This window comes from Hypomesus transpacificus, chromosome 19, assembly GCF_021917145.1.
Source record: "Hypomesus transpacificus isolate Combined female chromosome 19, fHypTra1, whole genome shotgun sequence".
Taxonomy (NCBI): Eukaryota; Metazoa; Chordata; class Actinopteri; order Osmeriformes; family Osmeridae; genus Hypomesus; species Hypomesus transpacificus.
The window spans coordinates 14,478,884-14,505,745 of NC_061078.1; the positions used below are offsets into that span (position 1 = coordinate 14,478,884).

At 44.6% G+C, this 26,862-nt stretch overlaps 1 protein-coding gene across 1 annotated transcript; it reads left to right on the plus strand.

Annotated features, from left to right (window-relative positions):
• The first annotated feature begins 1,687 nt into the window (after positions 1–1,687).
• Positions 1,688–22,572, plus strand: aldh1a2 (aldehyde dehydrogenase 1 family, member A2). The gene is made up of 13 exons (XM_047042611.1): positions 1,688–1,959; positions 10,703–10,807; positions 11,375–11,515; positions 11,726–11,855; positions 13,872–13,933; positions 14,959–15,087; positions 15,695–15,808; positions 18,975–19,077; positions 19,874–20,058; positions 20,407–20,571; positions 20,787–20,944; positions 21,291–21,365; positions 21,568–22,572. The coding sequence occupies exons 1-13, from the start codon at positions 1,843–1,845 to the stop codon at positions 21,638–21,640; spliced, it is 1,557 nt and encodes a 518-aa protein (XP_046898567.1). The 5' UTR covers positions 1,688–1,842; the 3' UTR covers positions 21,641–22,572.
• Positions 22,573–26,862: the final 4,290 nt, after the last annotated feature.

The window sequence follows — 26,862 nt, forward strand, 5'->3', positions numbered from 1 at the left end:
AACACTTTAACAAGATGCCCTGGCGATTTGAGTAAAACGGACAATAAAAACGGGTGCGCGTACTTGTCCAACAGAGGGAGCTCAATGACTGTCATAATAGCTGTGATTTGGACTGTCACGGTTCCACGGTAGTTTGTTTAATCTTCCTTTAGGTGTGGATTTTGAAACGGAGAGGGGACAGGTAGAAGATGAGAGATATGTTGGATGCATACATCAATGTCACATTGTCAGAGACGTCGTCTTTTGATGTGAAACAGACACTTAGAGTGTGGCCCATGCTGTGAAAAAAAAGAAACACGTGGTGATGGAGAGAAAGCACCCCCGAGGGTGAATTTAAATTATCCAACTATCTTCGTCCATTTTTTATTCTTTTGGACTATGACGTTAAATTGGTTTAAAGTAGGCTAATTGGACGCTATAGCTGATGTGAACTATTCATATCAACATGTATCAAAATTGTAATGATTGATTGAAGATTTTGAAACAATCATCTTTTCAATATATGTTTTTTGTCTCACATTAATTCTTACATAGGCCTATCATTGGTCTTTGGAAAGGTGCAGGTTTCTCCGTCAGAAAATAAAATGCTTTGGTGAGGAAGCCAATTGAACTGTAGCCTAATTAAGACGCGATACCTCTCCTGTCGGGATCTGGTTGAAAGGAGACTTATGACATGAGACTAGCCTATAGGTTAAAGAAAATAAGTAGCCTGTCTTAAATGTTGAAATTGATTAAACATTTACAGGACAGACAATCCGCGTGCCTGTTGACATTAGAATTCAGGCAAGCTACCAAAATAGTTAGGCCTTAATACCTTGAAATGCTAATAGCCCACAGCCACAACTGTCTTTACCGAGGCTACCTTCACAACTTCCCTATCGAGGTGTTAATATCTGTGTAATTCCGGTAATTTGTTGAGACGTATGCTACTTCAAGACAGCTTGAATACTCAAATGTTTATTGAGACGTTGGGGGTGAATGCTAACAGGGAATTATCACCACAGGAGAGATCATTTTCAGCAGACTGTAGGAAATCGCGTGTTATCGCAGTTCCACTCAAAGGCTATGTCATCTGATGGCCTTGTGTGTGAAGGTTATAAAGGGTGATATGCGGTTTGACCCTGAATCTATTTAAAGAAAAGGTTTGTGGTACTGTCAGATGACAATTTAGACATGAATAAACATTGAAGTAGAAAACTGCCTTTAGTTCATGTCATTATCAAAAAACGATTAATAGTAACCTAGTCCTCTATACTGTTTTTATTTAACATAAAACGTTGATGCCCAATAATAGTGGGATGCCATTTTCATTTTATTTGTGGGCATATCCACAAAAACAAGCCGGGAACGTTTTCTCCGTGCTCTTTTAGCATTATTTAGTTTATCAATCGTATTTTCTTTTCTGAAAAATTCTTAGCCTTTTATTGTAGCTTACTTTTATTTAAAATACCTAATTTGGATTATACTTATATAGGCTACCAAATAAAAAGCAATGTGCTATTTATTATCACATCTAGTCCAAGTCATTGAACTCCATTGCTTTTGTTTCATTTGGCATATTGGCAATTGCAATTCGTTTCTTAGAGAGTGATATGTGGGAAGATGGTGCGAAGTTTCTTTAGGGAGGGGTTTGGATGTGCTTTTCTGCTATTCTGTGGATGGTTGGTTTATGTAAATGTTGGATTTTAATTATATCAGGAGGACGGCCCTGTTCTCTACCCAATAAAAATGGAGCGCGGCTGACACCTGGTTATAAACACAGGAAGGATTCCAAAGTCCCAATCAGATTTCTGTAGAAAAAAACGAAGACACAACTGCAACTGAATAACCAAGGCAGACACGATGACTTCCAGTAAAATCGAAATTCCTGGTGAAGTGAAGACCGATGCCGCTGCGCTCATGGCATCTCTCCAACTCATGCCTTCGCCGGTGCCTAACCCGGAGATCAAGTACACCAAGGTCAGTTGAACAACTTACATTTTACCTGTGGGACAAACTGTGTTGAATGTAGTCTACCATTCTGTTGGATTTTAGATGCCGGACTAAAGTAGGCTAGTCCTGTAGTTTTGTTATGTCGATAGCGTGGAATTTAAATAGTCTTAGGTAGCGCCGTTTTGCGCAGGTGATCCTTTCTGATCCTGGTAGGCTACTTACCATAATATCATCATTTATAGTTTTTTTCTTCCTAAAATCTGGTTTCACGAATGACTTAATTTCAGTTCAATGCATTTTTCCAAAAACGTCATTATTACTGACTTGCAACATAGTTTTAGCCTCTGATTAAACGTATCAAACGTTGACTAGTGGACTTAAGTGACATCAATTGTGTCACCTTGATAACTACGCGCTTCAGTAGCAATTCCGTCTGATTTCATTTGATGTAGCTTAATATTTGCCGAGCTAAAGTTTTTATGTAGACTAGGCTACCTACAACTTACTTGAATGCGATTTATGGCATTAGGCTGCAATTAAAAGTATTTATACTATAGAGACAAAGTGACGACACCAGATTGACACCAGGTCAATCTTTTTTTCAGAAGCGCCAATAAAATATTATTATTGCGTAATAGACTGTTTGACTGTACAATCGTGATCCTTATTCTGCAACTGTAACATTAATTTCTCATAATTTACTAGAATTATTAGCCAGACAAACATTTCTTTGAACCATAGGTTTGCTGCTGTGACAAATAGGCCTACCCAAAATAGCCTATTGAAAATAATCATGGTGTAGATTATTTCAAATGACGTGCTATGAATAGAGTGATTTTACTAGTCAAAAAAGTAGAGTTTTGTTCTTGTTTCACCAATTCCGTTCAACCCTAACTAAAAATTATTCTCATACGGCCTGTTTCCATTAACTGCATTTATTTGGTTTCTATGAAGGACATAATATAAACTCAGGGGGTACTTTAACACTGGTTAGAACATTAATAAAAAATGGCTAAAGAAAAATAAGTAAACTGCCATTCCAAACTGTATATTCCATCGGTTCACAAAACGATTCATCTGGATGCGAGTAAGGGATTGAAAGCCTTGACATTTTCACATTTGCGTATGCAAATTTAAATGAGACACGAACCGTTTGGTCTATTTAGGTCATTGTCCGTGTGTTAATTGACCTATTTCGCTTTTGGTAGATTTTAGTCTATTAATTGAAATGATTTTTACATAATATAGTTTGCAACTGGAATTATATTAAGTAGGACTAGTGGCTCTTATGGTGTCTTCTGATCTGGCCATATCATTGTAAAGAGAAATTGTCAACACAAACATATTATTTTATTAGTTGTTAGTAATTCAAAGGTTTTATTGCTGCAAAGATGAAAAGATAAAAAGACATAGCTCAATCATAGAACAGTATGCAAGTTCATTGTTGTAATCGCTGTGTATAGGTACACCTCCATGTTCTAAGTGCAAAGGCCACTTTGTCCAGGTACTGTTTCATAGCTCTAAAGCATACTAGCCAGAGAGCAGAGCATTTCCTCTGTCTGCTTCATGTGCTAACTCATGCTATTAGTGATCCCCTAACCTTCCTCTATGCTGTCGTTAGTACCATTTAAAAGAATGCGCGAGCACGAAGGATGGGCTGTATAGGAGGACTAGTTCGTGAGCACAGGACTTGGCGAATTAACCCCCAGGAATTTGGATCATCCAGTCCTTGACGGTTTAGTGGACATAGGGGGTAGGAGGGCCCTGATTTATGGGCACCCCTGACGCAGGCTCTCCTCACACCCTGTTCCCGTTCTCTCCACCCCACTGCCTGCTGAGGGAAGGGGGAGCAGCTCAGTCCTTGACTAGACCTAAGAGGAGAGCTGGCCAGCAGCACAGGGGATGAGTGTTTACTTACACCTCCACACTCTCCTCCAGGTCTTCTGTGTCCTTTCGTGTCACACCCCACTGTGGTCAATGTGGTGGAGAATGAACATGGCTTTGACCAAGGTGCTTACACAATCTATGGCTGAGGTCTTCGAGTTCTGTCCTTCAATTTTGTTCCTTGCGTGTAGACTTTAGCACTGATATACAACAAGTGTGACATAATTGCACTTTAGCTTACACTTTTACTGTTAAAAATCCAAAGATAACTGATCAGGTAGCTTGATATAATTCCCATGACTGTGCATCTAAAGAAAATGATGAACTTATTCAATTAATGCAGTTTTGACCGCAACACAAAGGTTAGCTGCAGTGTGTTCTGCCCTGAAGATATCCCTACAGATATGGTAAACAATCATTACCCAGCAGGTTTATCACTCCACATGTTTTGCACTTCGATGCCAGAGAGGTGTTATCACCCTGCACGATTGCCCCTTGTCCCTTTCACCGAGGCATGAACTGTTCACCGTCAAAGAAACCTTTGTGTGAAAGTGTCAGTTAAGCTATCGTCCTCGCCACGTGTGTCTACAAGGGACAGTGCAGATCAGGGGGACTTTGTTGAATCTGCTCAGGTCTCCCTGTGCTTTGTTATTGAAAATGCCACACTTTTCACACCCCAGTCCCTCAGTTACTACTGCCTTAAAAGAGGTTCCCCTAGGTGCTCTGTCTACCCTACCCCCACCATGCTAAGAAGAGGCTGGGGACCAGCTGGGCAGACTCTAAGCCTATATGAAAACACAGTGTTTGAATGGACACAGGAGAGCAGAGTGAGACTGAGCACTACGTTTGTGAGGTAGTGAACAGGCCTGGTAGGACCACTGAGGAAGCCATAAATTAGCCTACCCTGATGGGTATTTATTGATGTTTTTCACTTTTTTCAAAGAGAGAGAGAGAGAGAAAGGGGGGGGGGGCGTTGTGCTGTTTGGTTAATTAGTGTAGACAGAGACAGCATTTTTTGAGTTTTAGTGATTTTTTAAATTTTTTTTTTTTTTTACTTCTCTCAATGATTGTGCATTTATAAAACAGACACTTTGAGCATGTGTCTTTTGAGATTGAAAAAGAGCACATTATTTTAGAGTATTGTAAAACTTGGTCACCAAACAGTAACATGTATATTAATGTTTATGGTAGTTAAAATTGTGTTTAATGTTAGGTATAAAAATTAAATAATTGTGGTTACTGAAACTAAACTCTACTTTCATAACGGCAGCAAACTCTAGTTAATGGTAAACTGAAATTAAACCTGGCTAAATATTCAACCACATAACAGTGCTAATCTGACATCTACACATTAACATAGCAGCATAACATCTGCCATAAGTGCCCTACTGTGTCTAGTTTCCCCCCGTTGATGAGTTGAGTTTTCTATGTTTATTGGCATTACTGCACTTCAGCTACAGGAGCTTGTCTAGAGGGAACTGCCTGTTGAAGTCAAGGAGCGTTTTGTAAACGAATCTATGAGGAGACGTCCAGTCAGTGAGGATGAATGAAAGAGGGCCCCATCAATCTGTCACTGATTGAGATAGTACAGATGGAGGCTGGGGGCTCCCCAATGCTAGGTGCTGTCCAGCAGGATGTAAATTATAGCCCTGCCTCACTGTGTGGGTCAGTGGCCCTGTCTTGCCAGAGCCTGACCTGCAGCTCTGGAGTTTTTCACTTCAAAACCTCCATCTTACTGCGATCAAGATCAAACAGAACCCAAGGTAGGGGATACTGTGAGAGTCCATGATTTATCACGACGAGCACAGCGAGCATTCTTTTTCTCCTTTTTCTTGCTCTCCTCTCTTCTTCCTCTTTCTCCCTCTGTCTCTCGCTCACACTTTCACCCTGCTTCTATCACACATGGTCACCGAAACACAGTAAAACACACTCCACACCCCTCGATTGTGACAAGGCAAGCCGGCACTGCCATGAATATGTCTGTTGGTGTGAAACGGCTGTTTGTGCAGCGAGTGTAAATTACCGAGGAGTGAACCGAGGAGTCAACATCGTGTCCCGTGTCTCTTAATCACTGTTTAAGGATGTCTGGTGACAGGGAGGTTATCCCATTAACTTCTTTACCTTAAGACTTCAGTCCATTTGACAAGGAACGTGTAAATCCTTATGGTGTCATTGTGAGAAACTGTTGGCTGCATAAATCCATTTAGAAAAGCTCTGTTCCCCGGGGAGCCTTGTGGAGCTGTACCAGGCGTTGACTCTCATACTCACAGGCCTTGCTTTTCTTCTGGACCACTATTACATGGAGCTTTTACCCAAAAAGGTCACATATTTCTTCCGCTGGACAAAAATGCAATTCAATGATAAAATTATGTAAAACTTAAAAAAGTGTGACTAGCTTAAAAAAGTGTGACTAAAATCAATTTATCAAAATCTTTATGAAAATATATTAGTGTGACGAGTGTAAGTAAATATGTTTGTTGACGTCATCGTTAAAAAAATGATGTTCCATAACAGTATGTTCGTTAATTTGTTTTGTTAATTTGCAATGCAAAAAAAAATATATATTCTGCCTGTTGTCCTCAGCAATAATAACTTACATTTAAATAGCGCCTTCCGAGAGACCCAAGAATGATTCACACATAGTAAGGCAAAATGTGCAGTGGGAACCATTGAACCGCTTGTAAAAATAATCAGTTATTTCCAACCAAACACTCACTGAAATGTTGTTTCTCATGTCATGTTGGAGTGAGGGGGACGAGTTGCCCTCTCAGCACTTGCCCACACACAGACGAGACAAAGACGTTTGCCAGTCTGTGACAGCGAGGTCGCCCTCGCCAAACCCGAGAGCGCAGGGTGGCATTGTCTCTGGGTGTGTGAATGGAGAACATGAAGGGTGTGTGGTGTCTGACATGTGGAGAGAAGTGGGGGAAAAACACCAGCTGCTCTCCAGTTTCACATGCTCTCCACTCGCTTGGAACAGTAGTAATTATAAATGTCCTGAAACCGATCCAGAACACGGAGGAAATAGAGGTCCTGCGATAGAAAGGGATATGAAACTTCCTGTGCAGACAAGGGATGCAGGTGCCCAGCAAGGATCCGTCTGGCTAAGGAATCTTGGCCTGTTGTGTAGAAACACATACAGTATATGTTGCCCCCACCCTCCCTTTCAGAAAATCAACGAGAAATGAGTGCCATTAAATATTCCTGAAGCGTGTGAGCCATGAGAAGACGCTAGCGGCCAAACAGATGTTTAGCTGGCTGCTGTGAGTACTTTGGCATCCCTGCCCTCCCTCGCTCCCCAGTGCCTTTCTGTGCAGCCTCCTGAGAGAGCACAGGGGCCGATGAGAAATGGATCAGCAGCACTGTTAGTCCAATTCAGTTAACTGACTAAAGGAACATTTCTCAGTGTCTGCGGATCGCCCCTGTGTTCCTTCTATTCCCATATGTCCATGCAGCCTTGTAGACGAAACAACCACTCTATCCTTCGTTCAAAAGATATGTAGACTATGTCAGTATTGACATAGCTGTCATATGAGTCAGGCTTTGAGACACATATCAAATGATGCGGTGCGACCTGGGACTTGGAGCATGTATCTCATCATCAGACTCAAACACACACAGCTCCATCCCATCATTTTATCAGCCAAATAGACAAGTTCTGTCAGCAGCACAGTGAGATTGACAGCTTTAACAGAAAAACATGGGGGTTGCTAAATGTTTTCAGCTGTTCTGTGGCCTATGCATAAAGTGTTGACCTATCTGCAGACTGTCCAGTTCCCATTCGCGCCAGCTCTCCTCACTGGAGCAGGATCAGATGTCTGTGCTGCACCAGCAACTCGCTCCCTGCCAGCTCTCCCTGTCTAATACCAAAACGGCCTGCACGTTTACTAAATAATGAGAGACCAGACAGCTGTAAGCATTCCCTTGTAAACAGCAATCGATTGGTTTTGTTCACTGCAAAAGTTTTGATGGGTGTTTTAAGTTCTGGTGCCATGGAAAGTGGGTTGGAAGACATCCCACAGAATTTTTCTTTTCAACTTGTTATAGGTATAGTGAACATAGTTGTGTGTCTATGAAGGATTTTATGTTACTTTATTGACTTTTTTATTGGGTGTTGGGGCTGTTTTTGTAATAATAAAAAATATATGCTTATTCCAAAACTAGTCATCAATGGGTACTAAGCGTATAAATATGGTAATATTGATATAAATACAAACAACCAAATGAAACCAGCAGAAGTGGTGAATGAATGGAAATGGTGAAAGCAAGGATACTACTCAGAATGTAAAAAAAAAAAAACTTTTTATTATTTAAAAAAACCTGCCCTTTTGCACTTTGCTCCCCTCCCATCTTAGTCCATTGGCTAAATGAATCTAAAAAAGCAATTTTAAGAAACCTTGAGAGTTGATTCACTGCTTTTCCTTGTCGTCTTAATCAAGTCTCTCAATGGGACCAGACAAAAGTCTAACAGCCCCTGGAGTACAGAGAGGGCTCAGCCAAACACCGGCTGATGCTTGTCCTTTTCTGGCCATGATTTAGATGGTGGCATGGACCACTGTTCCCCCTGCTTTATCCCCTCTCTTTCTGCGCTGCCTTGTGTGAGGGGTTATGCCTTGCATAAAGCTACCCATGGACTGCATTCTTGCTCAGACGGTTGGGGCTGTCAGGGGGCTCCCCTGATTTAGGGTGTTCCACTACAGTGGCCCCTATAAATTTAAAAACTAATTCCGTGCTCTGTAGGGCTTTCTGTTTTTGTAGCAGGCCCTAGGCTCCTCGTCGTCACTGACACTTTTATGAAGTACCCTTAATGAGAGTCAGATTAAAGGTGGCCTCGGATGGAAGGCGCCTGAGAACACTGGGCTTGGATGCTCTGTGTGTGAGAGAGAGAGAGAGAGATAAAGTAAGAGAAAGGACTGTGGCAGTGGTGTGGAGGAGGAGAGAAAGGGACAGGCTAATGCAGATGAATAGGAGAGCAATGTGAGTCAGTATGAAATGGCCTGAGACAGTACAGGTACAGACAGAGACAGTACAGGCACAGACAGTACACGTACAGACAGAGACAGTACAGACAGAGACAGTACAGGCACAGACAGAGACAGCACAGGCACAGACAGAGACAGTACAGGCACAGACAGTACAGGCACAGACAGAGACAGAACAGGCACAGACAGAGACAGTACAGGCACAGACAGAGACAGCACAGGCACAGACAGAGACAGTACAGGCACAGACAGTACAGCACAGACAGAGACAGTACAGGCACAGACAGAGACAGAGACAGAGACAGAGACAGAGACAGAGACAGAGACAGAGACAGAGACAGAGACAGAGACAGAGACAGAGACAGAGACAGAGACAGTACAGGTACAGAGAGAGACAGTACAGGCACAGACAGAGACAGTACAGGCACAGACAGAGACAGTACAGGCACAGACAGTACACGCACAGACAGAGACAGTACAGACAGAGACAGTATACGGACAGACAGAGACAGTACAGACAGAGACAGTACAGGTACAGACAGAGACAGTACAGGTACAGACAGAGACAGTACAGGTACAGACAGACACCAAATACCTAAAACACTCAAACATGAGTTATTCATATTAGAGGCTCTTCTTGTAAAGCAGCCAACTTGTGGGAGTGGTGAAGGGAGGGAAGGGGCACTGATGTCTAGGTGCTGAGACTCCGAACGGTTTCCAATCGTGCCAACATTTTATACCGGCCCTTAAGTAAACACTTCTCACAGTTTACAGCCAATTAAATTGTACTTAGGTCTCTGAGTTTACGTAGGTAAACATGTTGGAGAGTTAGGGCTTAGGGCAGCGGGACACTTGAACCCTGCTTTCAGGTTTGCTCTCTGTGTGTCTTCCCCCCTCACAAGGAAAAGGATGGTAAGAGCAAATGTATATACAGAGGGATTCAAGCCAGCAGATGTTTTCTTAACACCCCATCGATCGTACCGAGCGACAGCCTTTAAAGGTCGGTACGAGGCCTTTAGTCTGAGAGGTCAGTAGGATGGATCCAAACACGTCAATAAGCTAACAGAACAGAAACATCTTTTATTTACGTAAGTTGTGCATTAGTCATAAGTCATGTAAGTACTATCAAATCACACCTTGCGTTTTGGTCCGTTTGCAAGACCCGTTTTAAACATCTGTTGGTGACTTAAGCATCAGACATACTCATCCACTCCTCGAGATGAATCCCACTTTTGTTATTTTAAGTAAACATTCATTTTTCTTTTGGTCTTTATCGAGCTTGAAAACGCAGAGTTTGGAATCCCATGCGGTTGTATAACGGACGGCTTGCTTTAACGCATCGCAGAAACCAAGTGCGGCACGTGTTTTATGATCTCGTAAACGAGCAGCGATGTTGTGAAACGTGTGTCTGTGTGTGAGGGAAGGAGGGAGGAGTGTGTGTTGCCTGATAGGGATTTATCTACCCCCACCCCTTTGTCTGGATGTTAGAGCACTCCCATGAGAGCAATACTGAGCAGACTGGAATCCCTGTCCAGATTTCCCCTTTTTCCATGTTACAGAAGATCTAAGAGTCTCTAGATGGAGGCTCCACTCTCTGTCAACTGTTGGCCCTTAGTCTTGTTTTAGCATGTATCATCACTGGCCATTATTAGATAGTTGACTGATTAGTCCATTTAAATCAACAAAATACCACAGACTTTAGAAATGCATTATTTTCGACTTGAAGGCTATTCACTAGACTCAGGATTTAATTCTCTTCCAGGGGCCCCAGTGCCTCCCCTACAGTAGGTGTGAGAGTAGCTTAATGTGCCGTGTAGAGCCAGAGCCAGTGTTTTGCTGTTGGATATCCCCACCATGGGCCTCCTGGTCTGTTTACTGAGAGTTCAATCTTTTCCTCCCTACAGCTCTTCATCAACAACGAATGGCAGGACTCTGTGAGTGGGAAGGTCTTCCCTGTGTACAACCCAGCCAGTGGCGAACAGATCTGTGAGGTCCAGGAAGCTGAGAAGGTAAAATGCTCTTTTCCATTTCTGTTTTCTGCATTCCCCATTCCTTTCTTCTCCACCCCCCCCCCCCCCCCCCCCCCCCCCCACACCCTCCCCCCCAAAAAAGGAAAAAAAAGAAAACAGGGTTATTTTACCCACTTGGGTCTTAGAAAAGATGTTTGTTAGTTAGGGCTGCTCTTGGGTTTCCCACACATGTGTTTCCTACCGCCTATGCCCTGGCATCCTCCCAGTCATTCGTTGTCCATGTGTGTGACGTGTCTATGTGTCCAACAACATAGAAAATCAAGTTTAGTCTAATGTGGTTTGGTGCGCTAGCTGTTTCTCCTCTTCTCTTTCACTTAATCTGCACCTCTGAGTGGAATAACTGATGCAGAGGAAAACGTTGAAGCTCCTAATTATACATTAATAGAGAATCCTCTAGAACTGGCCAATTATCATTAGTCTCAGTTGCAGTGGAGAAAGACATCTTTACAGACCAAGGTTGTGTCCTTAACAGGGTTTTGTTTCCCCTCATTCTCACCCTTCTGTCCCCCTCTCCTGTCTCACCTCGTCCTCTCCTCTTCATCCCAGGCTGATGTTGACAAAGCGGTGCAGGCAGCCAGGCTGGCCTTCTCCCTCGGCTCAGTGTGGAGGAAGATGGATGCCTCTGAGAGGGGCAGACTGCTGTCCAAACTGGCCGACCTTGTGGAAAGAGACAGCGCCTACCTCGCAGTGAGTGAATAGACTGATACCGAATCTTTGTAGCATGGTGATGTTTCAATGTCAAGCTCTCCTTTAAATGCAGTTCAGAATAGAAAGACGTGCAACAGATTAGGATGAGGATACTATGTAGAACCCTCTGTATAACTCTCTGTATGTATAACTCTTTCTCCCCTCTCTCCCCTCTCTCCCCATCCCTTTCCCTCTCCCTCTCCTCTCCAGACTGTAGAGTCCATGGACAGCGGGAAGCCCTTTCTGCCCACCCTGTTTGTGGACCTCCAGGGGACCATGAAGACGCTTCGATACTTTGCTGGATACGCAGACAAGATCCACGGCACCACCATTCCAATGGGTACGATCCGCTCAGCCTTCTTCCAGAGCTGCAATGAATGTGACTTTCATAGAACATTCACACATACAATTATTACTGTCCCTCAGAAGGAGGCAGAAAGAGGTTGGGATGGTAGTTAGATGGGGTTAACTCGCAGCAGAAGCAGAGACAGTTGGAGGAGACATGCAGATTGAGGAACAGGTTGGTCTCTGGGATCCCGGATCCTGGGAAGATGACTCGTGGGCAGGCTGGTAGTGCTGGAAGGGCAAACAAGTCTGCTCCCAGGCCAGTTATAAACCTGAATACTAATATCCACCCTCCTGTTGAGACTGCCATCAGTGGTCCAGAGACAGGTCGGGGATGGGGGGATAGGTGTGTTTAAAGAAGGTTGGGGGTTGGGGAGAAGCACTGACTGTTCAGGCTAATTTAGCCACTTGAAAGAATGCTACAGGGAGCTTAGAACATCAGATCCCCTTGATCTGATGTCAGCGAATAACCTTTAGTTGAATGAGGGATGGCTAGGGCTAGGGTAGTGATGGAGCTTGGGGCTTGGGTCTGGGTCTGGGTCTGTGGCTGGGGCTGGGGCTAAAGCTGGGGATGAAGCTGGGGCTGAAACTGGGGCTGCTTGAAGGATGGCTGGGACATGGACCCACCTGAGAGCAGGGCCGGACTGGCCATCGGGGATACCGGGAGAACCCCCGGTGGGCCGACGGGGTTGGGATGATCCAAAACACCGGCCCACTTCCATTACCAACCGGCCCTCTGACATCGCCAGCATCTCATATTATTTCACATGTCACAGCTTGAATACGTAAAAATAGTTCTTAGACCTTTTGTAGTCTGGATTCACTGACTGATATTTATACTGCTCCTTGCGATCTGTATTTACACTCATGGTGCCGATTTTTCGAAAATGTTCTGACCTGTCTTCTGAAATGTGTTCTTACGGACTTTACGTTAAACGGAAGTTTAACGTAAGAAATTCAACATATACGATGTAATTTCTTTGTAATCATCCAAAATAATGCTAAGTGTATATGGGTATTTTTCCAAGTAGGCCAATGACTGGTCGATACGTGCGATCGATGCATTGAGTGGACAACGTGTTTTGAGTGGGCCGCGCACCGTTTACTGAGTGGGCCGGTTTGACAGTAAAACTCCCGGGCCACTTTTTCCACCCAGTCCGTCCCTGCCTGAGAGCCAGATGGGGTCTGCTGCAGGCCTGGCATAGGGAGTCCATATAAGTCATCCACACTGTGTTAACTCACAGAGAGAGCTTTTCAAGAAACTGCTTGGACAGAAAGGAAGCCAAAGGGATCGTGAGACCAGCTCTGTTGTCCCTCTGTAATTCCCTTCTTGTGTTTCTAAGTCAAACCACTGCCTCTCTCCGATTTTGGCTTAAGCTTCGTTCCAATCCATAGTAGTATTACAGAGCAAACAAACAGAGCTGGTTCATGTGTCGTGGCTGGGGTGGAGTCTTCCACCATGTTCTTATCTGGCCACCAGGAAAGATGAAGAACACAATGGCTTCCCCTCCGACCTCTTCCTTCTCTTTTTCCGTGGCACTGTTTCATCAGCTGAGGCCCTTTAGCCGTCCTGTTCTCATGGACATCACAGAACTCCGCTGTAACAAATACAACAGCTCGGTTTTCTAGCCACTAAAATATCGATTGTTTTTACTACCGTTGTGGAGAGCAGATAAACATGGCACACCCTCAGCAAGTATCTCCTTTTACTCTAGTAAGGCTGGAGGAATGAGACAGGCCTTCCAGCTCAACAACAACAGCTCACTCTGACTCCAGACACTCAAGCGTGACACACACACGTACACACACACATATATCTTCAATGCATTGTTATCGTGCGTCACCCTGTGAGGGGTCACTTTTTGTTGTTTTTAACATCGTCAATGACATCCACAGAAATGATTTGTCATGCATCGTCATGTTCCTCTGACCCAACCAACGTGAGGAACGGCGAGTGATGATGCACGACGCATGTGGATTACACGTCTTTGTGCTTTTTTTCCCGCCGCAGATGGAGAGTATCTCTCCTTCACGAGACACGAACCAATCGGAGTGTGCGGACAGATCATCCCTGTGAGTGCGACTGTTTGTTTTTCTGTTCAAATCAGACTTCTCAGGGGACATATAAAGAAGCCTCCCTTCCACATCTGCCCTGCCTCCCACCCAGAGAGGTGAAGGAAGTGTGTGGGAGGTGGTGGGTGGTGGTGGGGATGGTGGGGTTATGAGCAATGGATGGATGAAACACAGAGGGTTGGGTGCATGGAGTTGTCTTGAAGGAGGTTTGGTGGATTATACGCAAACACACACACACATTATGCAGGTTCCTGGAACTCTCTGACGTGCTTATCAGTCAGTGTATATTTGGCTAAATCCACTGGCCGACCCACTGAGAGTGGAGGAGAGAGGAAGTAAGGAATGGGTTGAGGGAAAAGAGAGAGAGGAGTGGGGGCGGTTTAAAGTGAATGAAAGGGGAGTGAAGGACAAAGGAAAGAGCAGGCCAGGAGTAGAGTGAGAGACAGAAGGGGGGGGGGGAGGGGAGAAAGAAAGAAAGAACGAAAAAGAGAGAGACAGATGAACTGGAATACTCTGAAACTGAACGACAGCGCCAATAAGCCTAAAACAGACAACAAAAGCATTCATTAGGATTCTTGATGTTCCTCATATTCTAGCTCAGGACAAATGCACCACAGAGAGTAGATAGAACTCCTGAGAGAGCAGAGATAGAGAGAGAGAGGGAGAGACGCAGGATCCGATTGTATAAAATGCTGAGGAGGCATGTGGGTCTGCGTTTAGTGAGTCCCTCTCTAGTCCGTCACAGAGTAGAAACAACACAGACCTGTGTAGTGTAATACGGTACCGAGCATTTCACGTGTTGCAATCCCCTTAGTCTGCTCAGGCTAGGGTGGGAAAACCCAAAAAATAGAACATGGATCAGACGTCTTGAGATCCTCTCTACACAGGGAAGTGAAAGTGTGAGTGACTAATGGTGATGAGTTATTGAGTGTTAGAGAGTGACTTAGGGAGTAGTGAACGCCCAGTATTTCAGCTGTGTGATGTCTATTTCCTCTGTGTGTGTGTGTGTGTGTGTGTGTGTGTAGTGGAACTTCCCCCTGATGATGACAGCCTGGAAGCTGGGCCCTGCGCTGGCTTGTGGGAACACTGTGGTCATCAAGCCAGCCGAACAGACCCCACTGACCTGCCTCTACCTAGGAGCCCTCATCAAGGAGGTGAGGCCCAACACTAAAGAACAATACAGTACAGAAACAGTACAGAAAAGACATTTCAGTCTAGTTAATTTGTTTACAGTACTGTAGTATCATGATACATAGTATCATCATAGTACGGTATTATCAACGTACAGTTAGTAAAGTTTGTATTATATTGTCATACAGTACAGTGCAGTGTAGGATAGTACTGCATTACCATCAAAGTACTGCATTATCAAAGTACAGTTAGCACAGCATAGCACAGTATTGTTTTAGTTAAGGTCACTGTAGTACAACCCAGTACAATATAATCATAGACAGCACAGTACGGGACAGTACAGTATCATCAGAGTACAGTACAGTACAGTAAATTACAGTATCTTTGACATCCATCTGTCAGTCGGTGAGAGTTAAGAGAACACCTCTGTCGTCTTCCCCTTTTCTCTCCTCTGCTCCATATTCCCGTTCACTTTCCCCCATCTCTCCGCTCTGAAGTTCTGTCCATTCTTTGGTGTGCTGCTGGTAGGGTTGGGCTGGGTCTGGATTCCCCCCACACTGCCTGTGGTTTTGCTTGGCTCTGCTGTCCTCTCTCCTCTAAAGCTTGTTTCCTCTCATATTGTTTTGACAGGCTGGGTTTCCACCGGGAGTCGTCAATATTTTGCCAGGATTCGGGCCAACGGCAGGAGCTGCGATGGCTTCACACATGGGCATAGACAAAGTGGCTTTCACAGGATCAACTGAGGTAATTTTCACAACAAAAGGGATTGACAGGTAATCGAGCCTCCAGTTGGTCATGTCTCTTTGTTGTCAATCTACCACAGTTACACAGTGACCAACATGTGCAGTGCATACGAGAGGCCTGTGTAATTTGGGAACGTTGTGTGCCTGTATTGAAGTCAGGATGACTAGCAAATGGGGTCTTATATGAGCTGCTTGCCCTGTCATTAGTCTTCCCAACAGGGGGCTCAGAGGTGATTTGCCTGCTGTAAGCTTCCCCATACTCACACACGCACGCACGCATGCACACACACACACACACACACACACAATGCACTTTGGCCAGCTTCATCAACCTCCCTATCTCTGTTCCATCTCGTGCCATTATGGGCCACCTCATTCACTCCCATGTAAGGGGTCTTTTCCCTCTGTTAGAACTTAGTCTCAGAAGATTATAAGTGTCCAGCTGCTGTAATGAGTAGCTCTACGGAACCTTCCAGACTACAGATACAGTAGAGCTGTCTATCAGGACAGGAGGAGCCCTTTCACACAGAGAGTTAATAGAACAGCAGTCTCCCAGAACATTAGCCGTCACAGACTTTGAGTTGCTGTCGGGGGAAGCACATTCCACTGAATCGGACCATCAGCCGGAATGACGACAGATTCCATTTATGTAGATCGTTTTTATAAACATCTGTTCATTCCCACAAACATGTTCCTTTAGCAGGAGCTTCGACTGTAAAGTAACCCTGCTAAATCTAGACCCAGCCACGTGTATATCTCACATGTAGCTGTCATAAATGAAACGTGGTCTTTGTAGTGTTTAGAGTATCTCTGGAGTTGAGAGTGTCTCTGCTCTGCCTCCGTGGGGAGGGATAGTACCCTCCAGCCCAACAAACACAGACGCTGTAACCAAAGCAAACACCAAAAGATGTAACTGAAAATGCTAGTTGTCATCAATTACATTTGACATACAATGTGCTGGGATGTTTTACATGTCAGAATTGTTCAACTGTTGCTGAAGAGAGAGATATTGAGGGGGATCAAGCTAATGACCTGAGTTAGTCCTGAAGAAATGGATGAAACCTTGGAAGGAGCAAGTCAGTTAAGGAACCCCTCCTCCAGAGAGGGTTGGTGATGCAGAGAGGTGTACACCACAGGCTCAATAGAATAATGCAGTAAGAATGGAAATACAAGTCAAAATGCAAGTGAATTGGATGGTGAAACAGATATTCTGAGATTGGAATTAGTAGAGCATTTGCAGTGCTCAACACTGGTATTTGTCAGTCTGGGTAGTGGTCAGCTACCGGGTTGGACAAGTTTACATTGTACCTACATCTAGGTACACAAGACAGTGTAGGATGTAGGTTCAGATGTCGGCAGACAGGTGACCTTGCAGATATCGAAAGCTCAACCCCCCACACCAGGGAGGGTGGGGGGGGGGGGGGGGTGAAGAAGGATCAGAGAATGTGGAGGAGCAAACCACAGATACAGTAACAGTGAGGTTCCCAACTGTTACGGGTGTAGTGCAGCAGTTCAGTCGTAAGACTGACAAAAAACACACACACACATACTTGTTTGCTTACCTAAACACATGCACATGACGGTTTCAACACACACACACACACACAGACAGACACACACACAGACAGACACACACACACACCCACAAGCACTTGCTTTCCTTGCTCCCTTGTTCTGTCATCAGTGGTTAGAGAACATTTCCTGTAAAAGAGGCACATTTTCATTAACTGCTTTTCATAGTAGTTTCCTGTGATCTGGAGCCAATTATTGAGCAAGTGAGCTGGAGAGAATGTAGATACACAGACAGTTAGTCACCTTGGTGACATGTGAGGGGCAAGAGAGGGGGACAGAGGACACAGTATCCCCACAGAGGAGCGGAGGGTCCGGGGAGACAGGGGAGGAGAGGGGGTGGGCAATGGCTTGTTTGCAGGTGGGTGCAGTGCTTGTGGTTTATCCTCATAGTCATTCACACACACACACACACATAACTACGAGTCTTCACTCAGCATGTCATCCTTGCCGAGTGAACACACGCAAATATGATATTAGTCATCCCTCCTCCAGAGCTTTCCCATCAAAAGCAGGGAAAGCGGAGCTTCAGAGAGAACCAGAGAAGTGGCCAGCCAAGCCTTACACCACTGTCCCCCTCACAGCTGCTCCAGTCTGAAGCAAAGCACTCAGCAGGCTGCGCTGCTCATTTCCTTACACACACTAACATAGCTTGGCTTTATTGGGAGTAGCAGACATTCCTGTGTTAAACATCCTCCGTGAGAAGAAATCAGGGCTTTACGCTTTTCCATCGGACAGGGTGGAGGGGGTGGAGGGGGAAGACACCTCGATCATCTCCCCTCTCAGCTCCCTATGCTGTCTTGTGGAAAACCAAATAGTATGTGTCAGTGACTCCTGGGTGGACAGGGTGATGTGGGCTTGTTTGTTTATGAATGTGATAGCTGCTGGCCGAGTGAGATTCCCAGGACTGCTCCTAGGTTTTAAATGATGGCCAAATGAACACTGTGTCCCGTCCCACAACAACACATCCGAACACCACGATCAGACCAGCTGGGAAGTCTCAAATAATACTCGCGAGCAATTTGTTTCCTCGGAAAGCTCACGCCACGCGTTACAAGAGCATTGCGGTTCATGCATGTCTCAACTGTTGGTCTGCAGGGAGGTATGTGGGAAAAGAGTTGTGGAGACCATCTGAATTCACATAATGGGTAGAGCAGTACTTCTGATGAGGGGAAATTGTGAAACGGAGAAGCAGAGCGGGAAAGCTCCTGCTGCTGTTTGATAAACAGTCCAGCTCCCCAGGTCCATCCATTAAGGGCCAACACAGGCCTGTTTCCACCAAACAGCAACACTTCTCACAGCTTGCAGGGTACCTCAAATCACCACACTCCCAGGCCGCCACCCACACAACTTGTGGTTGGTTCTTCCTGTCCTTCGTTAAACAAGAGATGATGTTCGGTTGCTGAAGCATCGTTTTACTTTCCTGCAGCCCCCTCCCAAGACTGTAATAGGTATTTTGTATGTGTTTGGTGTGCTCGGGTTTCATGCGTTCCATGTTTGGACCTTGCTAACCAACCTGCAAAACTCTTTTAATGGCCTGATGACACTGCAGGTCTGAGTTTCTGTGAATAAACGCAAGCCTGTTTCCTCTTTGCCAGGTCGGTAAACTGATCCAAGAAGCAGCTGGGAAGAGTAATCTGAAGAGGGTAACACTGGAGCTGGGAGGGAAGAACCCCAACATCATTTTTGCAGACGCCGACTGTAAGTTTTCAGACCCAGTTTTAATGAGTTCCTCCCGTTTACCTGCTCCCCTTATAGGTGGCCTTCCAGACGACACTGGTGTTCCACAAAGACCGCTTGTTTCCCTTCAGAGCTCTTCGGCGTCATATCTGTGTTATAAGACGGGCCCCTTGTCTCAGCATAGAGGAGATTGTTTAACGTGGTGTGTCCTATTATCCAACCTTGAGTCTGGGGGAGTCGATGTGTACAGATGGAGCTCTGCTTGGTTCTCAAGCTTTCCTTCCGCTGAGCTTTGTGGGGCTCTGAAAACCAGTGGATGGATGGGTCTCATGTAAGCTCTAAGTGGCTCACCAAACAGGGGTGCCGGAGCTTTCAAATGCTTTCAGCAGCCGTGAGAGGGGCTCCCAAAGGCCCGTAAATCAGGGGAATGGAACCTGCCCCGGCCGCCTGCCTCAGCCGAGACCCATAAATCACCGGGCTCCGTTAACCCCTCACGCGCCGCTCCAGGGGACCGTCTCTCAGGTGTCAGATATCAGACACGCGGCTAGGGAGAGGGGACAATGCAATGGGGACGGAAAGGCCCAAGGCATCGCTTACAGACGAGGGTTTGACTTTATGTCGACCTCACGGGCTGTGGACTTCCTTCGTGTTTCTGCTCGTTTCCCTTCGATTCTCACTTAACTACCAACGCTGTGTGGAAGCCCTTACAAATCATTTCAAAGGGGGACAAGACCTATTTTCTCACCTTTGTGTAAGTAAGGAGTCTGCAGACATGAGGACTGAGTCTTCCTCTCCTCTTCCTCCTCCTCTCCCACAGTGGATCTGGCTGTGGAGCAGGCCCACCAGGGGGTGTTCTTTAACGCTGGCCAGTGCTGCACCGCAGGTTCACGCATCTACATCGAGGAGCCAATCTACGACGAGTTTGTCCGTAGGAGTGTGGAGAGGGCCAAGAGGAGGGTGGTGGGAAGCCCCTTCGACCCAACCACAGAGCAGGGTCCACAGGTAAGAGAGATGACAGGCCCAGGAGGAGTCATCGAGTGCACAGTCAAAACTTCAGCTCCTCTGTGTTTCAGTAGTTATCTGTCTCTCAACGTTCTCCTTTCACTTTCTCCGTTGCTTCATAACCTCCTCGTTTGGCTGTCCTCCTACTTCATTCCTCAACATCTTACCCCCCTCCCTCCCTCTCTACTCCCAATCTGTCCCCCCCCCCCCCGCTCCCTCTCCCTATCTCTTTCTCTTCCTCGCTCTCCCTCTCTGTTGGTCTCTCATTCTCTTTCACACGCTCACTCTGTCTCTTTCTCTATATCTCGCTCTGTCTATGTTTCTCTCTCTCTTTCTCATGGCCCTCAGATCAGTAAGGAGCAGCAGAGCCGTATTCTGGAATTCATCCAGAGCGGCATCAGTGAGGGAGCAAAACTGGAGTGTGGCGGCAAAGCTCTGGGCCTGAAGGGCTTCTTCATCGAGCCTACTGTCTTCTCCAACGTCCGGGATGACATGGTCATCGCCAGAGAAGAGGTACGCTGAATCACTGTGGGTTGATGCACTGACATACTGGAATGACAGTATATCAGTTCCTGGTACTGTAATGATGACTAATGCACTTCCTTGGAAGCTTTGCTCACGCGCCTATCTGTTTCTCCACCCACATACCTAGTGCTGTGCCACTAAAGAAGAATGTCACCACGGAATAATTTGGAGCTACTTGTAACTGTCTTGCTTCCTGTTTGCAGATATTTGGGCCAGTCCAACAGCTCATGAAGTTTAAGACTATTGAGGAAGTGATAGAGAGGGCCAACAACTCCGATTATGGTCTTGTAGCGGCTGTGTTCACCAATGACATCAACAAAGCCATGACCATCTCCACAGCCATGCAGGCTGGCACTGTCTGGTAAGAGTTTCTTGTTGTAAACTACCATCACCATCATTATCATCAGGACTATCAGTACCATCACCATTAACATCATCATTATCAACATTATTCATCATCATTGTCACCAGCAACATTATAACCATCACCATCATCATAGTCCTTGAAGCCATCTGTGGAAAAGATATACCCTATAGTCCACTGTAGTGGCTATTTGATTTATAACTTGGTTTTACTGATACATAACTCTGTCCAGCACAGGCTTTTTGCTAGTCTTGACAACATCACTGTTGGACATGATCAACGATTACACAAAACGATGGAACTCCCAGGCGGATGTGTGATGTATGTTCTGTGTATTTTCCAGGATAAACTGTTTCAATGCTCTGAGCACGCAGTGTCCATTTGGAGGATATAAAATGTCTGGCAATGGGCGTGAATTGTAAGTATCCTTCCCTGGTCCTTGTCCCACTTAAAAAGCACGAGTGCAGCCAAGTTAGTATTCATTTGAACTATGTGCTAATATCAGGACTTTGTCAAAGTATCTAGCCTGAACTAGTCTAGATACTGTGAGCTTAATACATAAGGTTATAGAGCTTCTTAGTGCCGCAGTGACATTAACACTACTCGTGTGTGTTTTGCAGGGGAGAGCATGGTCTGATGGAATACTCAGAAGTGAAGACCATCACTATGAAGGTGGTCTCCAAGAACTCCTAAAGCTGCCAACGGGGTTAGGACGTGGCGTGAGGAAGTTGACCTTCTCTGAGGCTCACCAGTCACCCTCTGCGGTGTCTTTGGTGGTAAAACACACTAACCATCCTATAGCCATTTCCATTGGTAACAGGCTGTGAACATGCACGACCAACTTCATCCCCCACCCCCCAACAACACCGCCCTGCCTGGGGCCAGTCGGGTGTTCTCGAGTCTCCGTCCGGCTGTGTCCACCTGCCAGGACTCCGCAGGGAGTCCCCCTGTCCACACCAACCCACCTGCCTCCACCTCCACCCCCCCACCCCCACCCCCCCCTCCCCTAACCACACTAAAGCACTCGGAGAGAAGATGGGGAAGGCTTCTCCATGTCTACCACCATCGACCCACTCTCATCCTACTGGAACTCCAGGACTAGGACACTCACAGACCGAAGATCCACAGCTCCATCCCTGCCTCTCCCCAGTGTCAGCACTCAGTGTAATGTGTTGCGAGGCAGCATGGTTGTGTTGGGCTCTCATTATTGTAAAACCTCAGACTGTATGTATCATGGCTTTGGTCTACCAGGTAGCATTCAAGTATGCATATCAGCTCATTCCAAGACCACTGAAGTTTGTGACCTCAGATAAGTATGGAAGAGTCCATTTAAACTGTCATTTTGAAATTTGATTGTTGATTTCTAATTTTTCACATCATGATTTTATTTGTACTTTTACCACTTAACACTGTATGTCAGCCTTTGACCGATGTAAACCTGAAAACAAAGATGTTAACCTCTCAAAGGCATTTTACTCATACCTGCTAAAAGAGGATTAAGTGTATTTTAAACAAAATGTAACAATTCCTCATTGATGTCCATCTATGTTCATGTTTATACAATTATATACTATGAAATTATAAAATATAAAAAATTGACCATAGATTTTTTCAGTAAAACATTTTTGTTTTCTCTGAAACTGGCTCTTGTATGTTTTTAGCTAATTCAAAAGGAAGTAATATACTGTGATCTATTGCAGCGTCATTTACCAAGTCTCAATTTCCACATTAATGTCCCGGCTATCTTAACTCAGACATTATAGCTTGGATATTTCATGAGGTCATACAATTTACTGTTCCGTTCTGGACAGAGATGAGAGGAGATAGGACAGTTACAGACTGCTTCTCCTTTCCTATTTAACCGTCAACAGGATGAAGGCTATTCTGCCACTGTAATTCTTGGAGGAAAACAAGATGAGTTTACTTGAAGAAGCATCTGGTGAGAGTCTTTTTTAAGTCTGGGGAAAACACAGCTAAATCAACAGTTTAATTCTAATGCATTGTAGGCATTAGAACCACACAGTGGATGAACTCACTGGTAACATTATAGACTTTTATTTTACAGTATATATTGAGGTGATTCTATGGATTTCAGAAGGTCAACGTATGTTTGTTTCTCCTCACATGAATGTTAGTGTAATCACATACAATCTATTGGGCAGACCTGCCTGGGATCTCTGGGAAAGCCTACATAATGTACTCACTGGACCTGCACAAAAGTTAGCAAACAAATGGGACATTTGACATGCCAAATATCCAATAATAAAACACAATATTGGGCTCAAGAGACCAATGAAAAGGATTTAGGAATCGTATTGTTGGAGGAGGGAGCAGATGTGAGCACCCTTCACTGGAGCCCATCCCTTGGCAATTGTGAAATGTCAGGGTATATTTTCCCACATTCTCCTCCCTGTCTATATGTGTAGTCTTTCCAAATATATGATGAAAAAGTGACCCTCTTATAAAAGCCTAATATTTTCACAGTGGGGAGGTGTCAGGTCAGGGACACAGGAACCCCTTCGTTGAGGACATAAGCCTGTGAAAAGACCCCATACTGACAGGGACGTTCCTCTCCCATCCAGACACGGGTCCTTATCCCTGCCATGTTTAGATCTTCTGTCATGACTGGAAAGAGAAGATAATGGTCTGCCTCTTCTGCAATGCAGTGTTCTCACAGAAGTGAACTAATCACTCAGCGAGGTTTGTCTTTGTGTCTCCAAGTCTGCTCTAAGACTATACTCATCAAGGTCTTCACGTTGAGAGATGTTTTTCATCCAGGCCTCTGCTGTGCCAGGGTGTGTTTTAGTGAGATGGATTACACCTCCGTGTGTGTGTGTGTGTGTGTGTGTGTAATGAACACTCACAAAAGAGGGAGAATGTGCAGAGCTAAGAGTTTGAAGGAAAGGTCTGATCCTTCTCACCGGAATGTTGTGCAATAGTTTCTCTGCAAGTTCTCTCAGTCTCTCCAGTAGAGTATGAGTCAAGGCTCATTAAACAATTGCTTCTCAAAAATCTTACCATGATTCCCTTTCACAAAGGATGTGGAAAATGTAATAATTTTGAGACTTTCCTACAGGGTTTCATACAGAAAGGAAAGCCATGCTGATGAAATATTTCAAGTTGACTAACCCCTGGAGATGATACATTCAACAATTTTACCCAGCATACTCCTCACCATATTCCTCAGTAGCGAGCCTACAAAAGAAGTAACAATTAATATGCATAGGCAATTTCTGGGAAAAGTGATTCTGTGCTGTGTCTGTCTAAAGTTATTTAAGGACTACACTTTGAACTATTTGTGTATTAAACCGTGCTTGTCTGCTCAATGCCTGAAACTCTGAAGAGCGACGGTGGGATGTCTGGTCAGGGGTGTCTTCGTATGATTCATAGATTTGTGACTCTGGAAAAGTAATATGAAACATAAAATACATTTTGCATTAAGAAGTGTTATCCTTAGAGATTGGTCAAGCTTTTATGGGACAAATGATGTACGGGTTGATTCACACGGTGTCTTGGTTTCACTCCAAGGTTAAGTGGTGATCCTATATCCATCAACACTTGAATTCTAATATGAATGCAGTGCACTAAGTATTTATTGGAAAGAGCACTTATGGTGTCTGATAGGTATCATTCAGCAACCATTACCCTATGCTCTTTTAAATGATGGATGAAACCATTTGCATATAACCTCTCCTTCTATTCAATAGACTGAAGGATTCATTATTGCAGTGAAATCACATAAATTCTACCAATGACTCATAACTTTCCAAAGAAGATAATTAGTAGAATGATCTATGGATTGTCCAGGATTTGCCAAATAGATTTTGAGACTAATGCAATGTCCCATTCAGGTCTTAAGAACCTAAATGAGATTGTGACTTTGCAGCCTTGAATGTTGCCATTTGTCATCATCAAGCTGAAAGGAGACTGTATCCATGTCCAAGCTTGAGGCAGATCACGTCCAGTGTGGTGGGGACAGGGAGCGTGAAGCAATCACCAGGGGCTGTACCGTCTTCTCCCTCTAGGGGGCAACACCCAGCCCACACCACTGTGTTTCTTTGTATATCTCAAGACAGGCTTTCTATGACAGCAAAAAGGGATTATATCAGATGTTTGACAAGATGACTGAAACAACCATTTGTTGACACATTATATCTTAATTTAGAGACAATGAGAAGTGTTGAGTCATCGTCTAAAATCTTGAGTCTTTGTCATTCTCTACAAAAAATCTGTGTCATATTCCTATGCCTCTTCTCATTCTCACTTTCTATCTGTGATCCACACATTCTTACTGTGTCACTCGTTTTCCAGATCCAGCAACAATTCCCTGCCACTTTTTAACTTGATAAAACCAACACAGATAGCAGAGGAATTATTAATCAGGATTGTGCTGAACAACCTGAACAAGACTCATCATTTGAAGGTTTCATGGACTGGCCACTGGACAGCACAGGAGATGGAGTTAAACCTCCCTAGTTGAGTTAAACCTCCCTAGTTGAGTTAAACCTCCTTAGTTGAGTTAAACCTCCCTAGTTGAGTTAAACCTCCCTGGTTGAGTTAAACCTCCCTGGTTTTAGTTTAAATGAAATTGGAACCATTTTACACTGACTGGACAAATAATATCTCAAGTTACAACATGACTCCTCTCTCTTCTCAAGTTTCAAGTTTGTTGCCATTTGTAACAAGCACAGGTACATTGGAATTATTTGTTCCTGCTCATTGTGACCATCCGTTGTGGCCTGTCTAAACCTTCTGTATTTAACAGCAGACTCTTGTTCCATGAACAGTGGAATGTGCTTTGATTAATGAGCATTGGCATACTGATCAAGTTTAATGTTGACTTGGAAAACATGCAGTGCAATACAATTCTATGAAGGGGACAATATAATTAAATCTTCAGATAAGAAAACAGCCCATATCAGTGTGTGGATTAATTTAAAATACCCATCCATTCATTTGTCTCAATTTCATCCCTGTATAATATTTTCCATCAATGGGAGAGATTGTCGCAGGATGTTCCACTTTCAGACGCCTGTTATCTTAAACCCCCAGGTGACAACAGACTACTCAATAGTACCAAATTACAGCTCTCATTCAGATGTGCCAAAGGAAGAATACATGTCCCATCCAGAGGGTGTGACTGTGTTCATGGGGAAGCAGAGAGGAAGAGAGAGAGGAAAAGCTTTAAGTCCATCTGGGTCTCTGCCAACGTGACGCTAACCTTTGCTCTCTCGGTTTGGGAGTTAGCTTGTTTCCTCTTTCCTCTGACATCACTCCTCAGAATCTACACAATAATAATACAGCCCCGATTGCATGACATTACTGCTTCCTTTAATGCACATGGGAGAATTGTGTAAAAAAAAATCCCTCAAGACTGCGGTCGGACTGCAGTTCGCAGCAAGCAGCACAGCTGGCGTCCATGAGAGAGACGAAGCGGATGCACAGATTCCAGTTATGGATCTGGAACAAACATTTCCCTTGGAAGGAATTCTCACATACTGGCAGCCTATGGTGTACAACCCTGCTGTTACAATGGCAGCCATCGCATGTCTCCTCCAAATTGTGTGCTAAAATGCTTCATCATGATCATATCATTGAACAATATTACTTAAATAACCATACTTTTCTGTGTTTGTGCCGGCAGTCCCTGGTGGATATAAGGGCTGGTGCTGGAATGCCAGGACACTAGTGGACTGGTGCAGCAGTCCTGTAATGCGTCACAGTGTATTTACATGCATGTGTTTTTCATCTTGTATCGTACACACTATGATTAAGATCCTGTATTGTTATCATTAATTACTACACAGTGCGTATTTATAATAGGCTCTACCTAGGCTCTACCTTCAAATTAGACTAACATTTTTGGGAATTCTGTTTATTAAATGTTTTATATTACAAGTAGAATGGATTTTACA

Bases quoted from the DNA above. Each gene is read 5' to 3' on its own strand.
- aldh1a2 (XM_047042611.1), top strand. From the start codon at position 1,843: ATGACTTCCAGTAAAATCGAAATTCCTGGTGAAGTGAAGACCGATGCC. The intron at 19,078-19,873 runs GTAAGTTTTCAG...CCTCTCCCACAG, and splicing joins CATTTTTGCAGACGCCGACT to TGGATCTGGCTGTGGAGCAG. The intron at 20,945-21,290 runs GTAAGAGTTTCT...TGTATTTTCCAG, and splicing joins ATGCAGGCTGGCACTGTCTG to GATAAACTGTTTCAATGCTC.